The sequence below is a fragment of the Vicia villosa genome, linkage group LG1 (genome assembly GCF_029867415.1).
Source record: "Vicia villosa cultivar HV-30 ecotype Madison, WI linkage group LG1, Vvil1.0, whole genome shotgun sequence".
Taxonomy (NCBI): Eukaryota; Viridiplantae; Streptophyta; class Magnoliopsida; order Fabales; family Fabaceae; genus Vicia; species Vicia villosa.
This window is the reverse complement of record NC_081180.1, coordinates 14778623-14787491: the sequence shown is the minus strand read 5'-3', so window position 1 is coordinate 14787491 and position 8869 is coordinate 14778623. Positions and strand designations below refer to the sequence as shown.

General features: G+C 30.8%; 2 protein-coding genes across 2 annotated transcripts; one reads left to right on the top strand and one right to left on the bottom strand.

The window, feature by feature from the left end:
- LOC131651044 (uncharacterized mitochondrial protein AtMg00310-like) lies at nucleotides 1-699 on the bottom strand. Its single transcript, XM_058920741.1, has one exon. It carries the CDS (start codon nucleotides 697-699, stop codon nucleotides 1-3), a length of 699 nt encoding a protein of 232 aa, XP_058776724.1.
- A 5787-nt stretch (nucleotides 700-6486) lies between these two features.
- Nucleotides 6487-8665, top strand: LOC131601470 (cold-responsive protein kinase 1-like). The gene is made up of 6 exons (XM_058873300.1): nucleotides 6487-6765; nucleotides 6872-7075; nucleotides 7158-7288; nucleotides 7412-7857; nucleotides 8027-8177; nucleotides 8271-8665. The coding sequence occupies exons 1-6, from the start codon at nucleotides 6738-6740 to the stop codon at nucleotides 8577-8579; spliced, it is 1269 nt and encodes a 422-aa protein (XP_058729283.1). The 5' UTR covers nucleotides 6487-6737; the 3' UTR covers nucleotides 8580-8665.
- The last annotated feature ends 204 nt before the right edge of the window (nucleotides 8666-8869 follow it).

Here is an 8869-nt window from a genome sequence, read left to right as displayed (position 1 = left end):
TCAAGCAACCCTCGTTTTCCCACGTAGCCAAGGTTCGTGCATAACTTTTATGTTGCTCCCATCACCAATACTCCACCTACATCCCAAAGATAGGACCTCCCGAGCCTTCCACATACTACGCCAAACAAAACTGGGGTTATAACCAAGAGTTGCATCAAAGAAAGAAGTTCTCGGAAAATACCTTGCTTTGAAAACTCTGGACACAAGAGCCTGAGGATTAGACATAATAAACCATCCTTGTTTAGCTACCATAGCCATATTAAAAGCTCGAAAATCCCTAAAACCCAAGCCCCCTTCCTCCTTCGAAACTGTCAATTTTTCCCATGTCATCCATCGAATTCCTTTACTATTAGATCCACCTCCCCACCAGAAAGAATTGAGCATTTTCTCTATATCGTCAATCACACCATCCGGAAGAAGGAAAACACTCATAATATAAGTCGGAATAGCCTGGAGCACAGACTTAATCATAGTCTCTTTACATGTTCTAGACAAAGACCTGCCCCTCCATGAATTGATACGCTTCCAGATACGATCCTTGATGAAAGAAAAGGTAGCCTTCTTACTTCGACCTATTAAAGACGGAAGTCCCAAGTAAATACCGGTACCAAGAACATGGCGGACCCCCATAACCTTAGCCAGGTCTTCTTGCGCAGGGATGCTCAGATTACGACTAAAGAAAACTTCTGATTTTGACATATTAATCTCCTGACCAGCCGCCTTGGCATATAAATCAAGAAGTTAAAACATGAAAATTAACCATCATCATTCAAAATTCATATATACATACTTAATCTTCAAGATTTCATCATATATAATTGATGGTAACATTAAACAATTACAATTAATTTATCAAAAATCTTACTAAATAAGTCATACCTATTTTCATGTTTGTCACCTCCAATTTAAATGTGCACTTGATTGCCTCCATTCACAACTTCTTTTTTTTCTATACAATATATTCTCACCACACATACTTTGTATTTTGCGATCAACCACTCTATTTACATTACATTGAAAACTGAATAATCTATACAAAATATACAATATATAAAATAATAATTACATCATATAGTACTATTTTGATTCTAGAAAAATTGAAAAAATTCTATTATTTCTGTAACACAATGTTGCAATACTGCTTGAATTTCAAGCCCATATGAATTGTGAAGGGAAAAGTGATATATAATACGGTATATATAAGAAATTTACGTAACTCATTTTTTATTAATTATATATTGAATGAAAATCAAGAATTTGTATAAATTACATAAAAGAATACGTTTCATAGTTAATTATCAGTTTAGAATAAGAATAATACAAAATATAAATTATCAAATTTAATACAATGAGTATTTTCAATTCATGAGACAAAAAGTTAAAGAAGTTAAATATATATTTATGGTAATAAATAGTAGCTAGTCAATTAAAATAAGAATTTTTTTATTAAATAACTTAATTATATAATACTTGTTTTTCAAAATATTTTGAAACATTGTGAGCTTATGAATTAAGGAAATTTTTTATAGAATTGATAGAAAAAATAGTTCAACATAAATATCACAGAAAAATTTATTAACCAAATTAATATCATAATATTCATTAGAGTATTTAAAGCAATGAATGATTTTGAAAGAAAGTAAAGTAGAATTTGGAATTTTCCTATCTACTTGTTTAATCAAGTTGGGATTAGGCTATTAATCCTTAAATTAGCTTGTAAATAAATTCTTACATCGTCACTGGTATGCTGCCTGCCAGCCACCAATAATATTGCTGTCTTCCATTTTATTACATGACTCACTAGTTTTATAGAAGAAAAAAGATAATTTGCAGTGAATATTTGCTTTAAAAATTTGTTTTTAAATTTCAAAACTACACATTTTAATTTTAAAAAATAATCAATTTTAAAAATAAAATCAATCCTACTCAAAATAATTAAATATATCAAAATCATTTTTACATTTTGTTGGTAGCTTGCAAGTTGTAGTTTGACATCACCTACTTTGTCAAAAAGAGGAGAAAAATAAAAAGTAAGTACGTGGATATAGAAAACTATCTTGGTTGTTATCTTACAATTGCACGTTTGAATTGTGGTTACCTTTAGCTCACCGACATCACACTTCCTTTCTTACATATTTCCTAAATCAGTTGTGTTTTTGGAACACATTTTGACACAACTGAGAGTTTTATTCCTTTTATAACACAAAAAATGAGAATTTTAAATAAGCTAGTTTTCTAATTTATTTGTTCAAACATCCTACTTTTTTTCATTAATTCTTCATATATACCCTACTTTCTATTTTTCTTTAAACATAAGGAAGACATAAAATGAATTGGCTTCCCTTTCAATTGTTATTAAGAGCCTCAAATTCATCTGGCTTCTCCCTTATTTTTAGAATATAATATATTTATTAGATCCGTTTTTTATTTTATTAATAAAAAAGTTTAAAAAATTAACAAATAAATATTAAAATAAATAAATTTATTTTACAAAATAATTTAAATATAAATTCATTAAAATTTTATTATATTATTCCTAATAATGAAAAGATTTGAATAAAAAATATTTTAGAAAAATTATATATATACTCCCCTCCATTTCAAAATAAGTGACGTTTAAGCTTTTTCACAGAAATTAAAAAATATAATAATTTTGTCATAAAATATTATATTTTTACTAAATTAATCTTAAATATTTTGGAACTAGTGTACAAAGTAATAATTGAAGGATAAAATTAAAAAAATAGCAATGACATTTATTTTGAAACAAAATTTATTTGTTAAAACGACACTCATTGGAAACGGAGAAAGTAATAAATAATACTAAGTGCATGTTTGGTTTGCCTTTTGGAAAGGGCAAAAGCAATTCTAGAGGTAAATAATTGATTCTAAGTGATTTTAAGATGTTTGGTTAGAAAAAAGTAGAATTGATTTTGTCTAAAGAGTTGATTCTACTTGAAGTTAGAATTTGTAGCTTCTGTCTCTAAAATTGATTCTGGATGATTTTTACATTGTAATTTATTATTCAATTCACTTTTACATAAATGTATCTAAATATAAATCAATTCAGCTAAACTCAATTATGATAAAATCAATTCTACCAAACTCAATTATGTTAGAATCAATTTTATTCACCGTCAATCCAAACACACCCTAAGATTAAGAATAATAGAAAAAACAGGATAAGAAACTCCTACAACATGAATCTCTAGTTTGGATGTTAGTTGAAGATGATAGAGGATTCAGAGTAGTTGACCAAACGATTTTAAACACAAAGAGGATGATGAATTGTGATATAAAAGTTTTCAACAACGTGATTAAATAAAATGATTTTTATGGAGTATCTTAAGAAGAAATTATATTAATAAGAAGATATTAACTCTGTTCCTAGTTATAAAAATCTATTGAGTTTTTTTTTTTCATTTCAACTTTCAAAGTGCATTAATTATTTTTTGCCAAACACACCCCTAATTATATCACATATTTTTCTGTAATCAATAATAAATACACATGTATGAAAATCAATTATTGCTCTATCCTAAGGATAAATTTGTAAAATTGTATAAATAGTCAACAAATTTAATACTCTAACCAACATTTTTAATTAGCGTAATTTTGTCTACGAGGTTTTATATTTAGGGACGAAGATAGTAGTAAATAAAGCGATACAAGAAAATAAAGAGATGGGAGAAAGAGAACAAACACACCTAATTTATCCTAGTTAGCTAAAAAATAACGAGCAATGCATCTAGTTACTAAGGATAACACTATAAGATTTTGAAATTTTATTCTTATGGGAACTGATGTTGGACACGATATTTAGGACAATGTATACCAGAAAAATATAGAGACTATTAATTAAATTACAAAGGAATAAAGAACACAAAGAAATTGGTAACCCAGTTCGGTGCAACGTCACCTACGTTTGGAGGGCTTCCAACCCAAGAAGCAGTTAATGATTTTAAGCAGTTACAAACGTGTGATATTGGACATTTCAATGGTTTTTGAAGCCTGACGACATGGAAGCATTTCAGAAAGATAAACTACATGCGGATATGTGTCCTCCATTTGAAGATATAATTGTCATCGACAGTTATTTTAGACTAGTATAAGTAGCAGTCACGTACATTATAATAGGGGTCGCAAAGTTTCTTAAATTTTCTCTATATAACTGAAGTATCTAAGTCAAAGAACGAAACAGTTTGTGAGAAACAATGTATGAGTCTGCATGTTTTATTTTTATTGTATTTTTGCTTTCTTAAATAAAACATATGTCTTTACTGCCTCCCATCTTTACTTTTTGTTTAATGTCATTTATTGCATTTTATATACTTGTCATTTATCAAATTTTTTCTTTAGTTAAGATTTGTGTTTATGTTGTCTTTATGCAAGCAGTTTCATTTCATTTACATACACTACTTTTCATACGAATATTTCGCACAAATTACTTTCGAAAATTTTCGAGTTAATCTCATAAGTACAATAAACTCGTGATTGTTTACCAAAAATACTGATAAACAGCATTCTGAGAGTCTAGCTTTTTCTTTACGCATTAAAGCATGTTGGGCATCACTCGACCATGTTTGTATCTTTGTTGTTCGTCACCCATTCTTTCTATAGAATTAAAAAATAATGTATTAATAAACAAGGTTAAAAATGAATGAATACCAAAAAAGTATGTATCTTGTTATTTGTGCTAAGGGTTCAGATTACAAAATCCGAACTAAAACGAAGTAGAGTAGAATGTGCTCATGAACGTACCTTAACCTGAAATGCCTCAAATTCACACTAAATCTTATTAAGAAAAAACAGACAGTACATTTATATTGAATGTATCATAATATAGCATAACTTTAACTTATTGATGAATTGCATGCATCACAAATTAAAAAAACCAGAAGAAAAAAAGAAGAAGAGAAACATATTATTAAATGTGAGAGTTGTTTGTGCTTAACTTGAATGAGCGGAGTAGAAGTTGATGAAGATCCTGAGTTTGAATGTACAAAAGTAGAACTTGAGAAAAAAGTTAGAACAATGTGAGAGATGAGAGTTCAGCTTCTGCAACACTGGTTTTGATTTGTCTCAAATGGAAGGGAAAAACAAAGCGCAAGTACTTAAATGACAGTGTCTGGATTTTAAAATCCATAAGTTTAATTTGGAGTTTCAAATTCAAACTTTTTTTTTTACTTTGATTTGGCCATTGTTCTGAGGGTGAGTTGTTGTGGTGTGTTGAGGTGCGTACGGATTTCAAAATTCATAAATTTTTACTTATATTAAGACTCTGTTTGGTAAAACTAGCTGGTAGTTGATTGCTGGTAGCTGATAATTGGTAGCTGGTAGCTGATTTCTGGTAGCTGATAGTTGGTAGCTGGTAGTTGATAGCAGGTAGCTTGTAGCTTTTAGCTGGTGACTGATAGCTGTTAAACTAACATGAGTGTTTGATAAATTAGTTGTTTCATTAGCTGATAGATACAAAATGACATAAATGATCATTTTAATTAATAAGGATAATAATATTTTATTAAAATAATAAGAGTATAAATGGTAAAAAAGTCACAAGCTAAAAGCTACAAGCTCAAAAACTACTTCAAATAACTTTTGATAAAAAAACTAAAAGCTAGTAAAAAAGCTACAAGCTAAAAGCTAAAATAGCATTATCAAACAGAGTTTTTTCATTAATGCGAGCTGAAAAGCTAAAAGCTCTTTTTTGGGTCTTACCAAACATAGAGTCTGTTTGGTAAGACAAAAAAAAAGAGCTTTTAGCTTTTAGCTTTTCAGCTCGTATTAATAAAAAAAATTCTGTTTGGTAACTCTATTTTAGCTTTTAGCTTGTAGCTTTTTTACTAGCTTTTAGATTTTTTTTCAAAAGCTATTTGAAGTAGCTTTAGAGTTTAGAGCTTGTAGCTTTTAGCTTGTGAGTTTTTCTTCCATTAATACCCAAATTATTTTAACTAAAATATATTATTACCCTCATTAATTAAAATGTCATTAATGTCATTTTGTATCTATCAGCTAATGAAACAGCTAATTTACCAAACACTCACATTAGCTTATCAGCTAAAAGTTACCAGCTACCAGCTAAAAACTACCAGCTATCAGCTATCAGCTAGTTTTACCAAACAGAGCCATAGTCTAAGTGTTTTTGTGATATTTTGAAAACTTTGTGAGGATGTATGAATAAGACTTGGGGTGCAGTGAATGATACCCAAAATAAATTGAAAAACTCTTATTTTGCTTCTTCAAATAAATGGGCCATATGGGACAACTATGCTTATGCTGCAGTGAAAAATTACAAAGACTAAATCAAAACCTCTATATTTACTTGAACAATGTGCATATTTAAAACTTTTTTTTATCATAACATAACAATCAAAGAGAAAAACAAATTAAAAAGATACTAGAATGTCTGTATTAGACCGCAACCCTTTAATATTCTATACGTACCTCACACCCAATAGAATTGTCCGGCAACATTACATTGTTTCGATCCATTCTATGAAACAACCTTACAATACAATAAAATAACATAGAATCATTCTCCAATTGTTTCATTTTTGTTTTTCAAGATAACAATTAACGACAACAAACAATTGCTAGCTAATAGTAGTAGACATCAATTACAGAAAACTCATCTGTTGCCAGTTGTTGAATTTCACCTCTTCATATTTTGCTATGTTATCTCAATACCGACCAAGACGGCTCAACTTCCACAACAACACTTTCTTCTGTCCTTAACAATGTCTCGAAGATTACTTCAACTCCAAGGTTTCTTTTTTTTTTTACCTTAGTTTTCTCAGTTATCAAATAATGCAATATGATGTAATAGTAAGTTTTTCATGTTATCTTTACTTTGATATCTTGTGATATGCAGAAACACCTCCTTCATCTTCCTCCTCCTCCTCCTCCTCGCCCCCTGCGCGCCATGTCTCGGGAGCTTTGTTATTTTTACTTGGAGGGATAGTAGTTCTCATCATATTGCTCATTCTTCTCTGTGTATTCTGGAAGCGTTTTAAACGTGTCCCTCCAGAACTACCAGAGAAGAAAGCTTCGCCGCAAAGTCAGAGTCAGAATCATGGTAATATACCGAAAAAAAATACATTATATATATGCATTGTAAAGATCAACTTTTGTTGAAGTTTCAATATGGATACACACAGGATTCATGGAGTTCATCAGTGGAAACCTTAGGACTATTAGCTACTTTGATTTCCAGACACTGAGAAAGGCCACCAAGAATTTCCATCGTAGAAACCTTCTAGGAAGTGGCGGATTTGGCCCGGTATATCAGGTATAAATATAGGTACTAAACCTAATGATACTCGCTTCGCTACATGGTTTTCGTGTTAATCAAATTGAGGTTCAAATTGTGAGTCTATGGATTTTGAGGACTGCAAAATTTATGTTTTGACAGGGAAAGTTGGTAGATGGAAGACTAGTTGCTTGTAAGAAACTGTCTCTTGATAAATCTCATCAAGGAGAAAGAGAATTTCTAGCAGAAGTGAGAATGATCACAAGCATCCAGCACAAAAACCTCGTTCGCCTTCTCGGCTGTTGCTCAGATGGACCTCAAAGGATACTTGTTTACGAATACATGAAGAACAGAAGTTTAGACCTCTTTGTTCATGGGAATACTGATGAATTTCTTACTTGGAGCACAAGATTTCAAATTATTCTTGGAGTAGCGCGAGGGTTGCAATACCTTCACGAGGATTCGCATGTGAGAATTGTTCACCGCGATATCAAAGCAAGTAATATTCTTCTTGACGAAAAGTTTCAGCCGAGGATTGGTGATTTTGGACTAGCTAGATTCTTTCCTGAAGACCAAGCTTACCTTAGCACTCAATTCGCCGGAACATTGTAAGTCCTTAATTTAAACAATACATCACGCGTTAGTGTCTGACCCCAACATAACATCTAAACATATGATTACATTAAATTAATTCATTGCCTTAAATTATTACTACAGACAACATGTCAGTTTCTTGTTCTTCAAGTTTTCTAATGATCTTTGTTTCTCTTCGGTTAGAGGCTATACTGCTCCTGAATATGCAATCAGAGGAGAGTTATCTGAAAAGGCAGACATATATAGTTTCGGAGTTCTCGTGCTTGAAATAATCAGCTGTAGAAAAAACACAGATCTCACTTTACCCTCAGAAATGCAGTACCTTCCTGAATACGTAACTACTCCTATTCGTTTCTTTAACGATTAATCGAACCAATTTTTGTTGTTAAGGCTTTGAAATGATGTTTGTATGAATTCTTGTTTATAGGCATGGAAACTTTATGAGAAGTCAATGGTGATGGATCTTATAGATCCAAAGCTGAGAGAAAAAGGATATGTAGAAAAGGATGTTATGCAAGCATTTCATGTGGCATTTTTGTGTCTTCAGCCACATCCAGATTTGAGACCTGCAATGTCACAGATTGTAGCATTGTTGACATTTAAAATTGATATGGTTACAACACCAATGAGGCCGGCTTTTCTCGATCGAAGGCGCGTAATGGATGATGAGAATCACTCTTGGGAAGTCATATCTGAGGTTTTACAAACTCCTGTAGCTAGTGATTCTATGTTGTAATAATGTAAAACACTAATATCTGAAGATCACTGATCCAATTTTTAATGTAACCTTAAAGATAAGAGAAAGAAGTAAAAATGTTTAAAGGCTCGGACCAAGAATGGATTTCTTTATGTGTATATGTGTGGAGAAAACTCTTTAAAATTCTAAAAGACAATTGAAACCGGTTGTAGTTTGGAAAATCTTTTAAACAAGTTCAGGTATTATAGATGAAATTGGTTGAAAAAAGGAGGTGGCCAATTGAATGGAATGTAAAAAACATTGAGTTGAAAGAGATATGAAATTAAAAT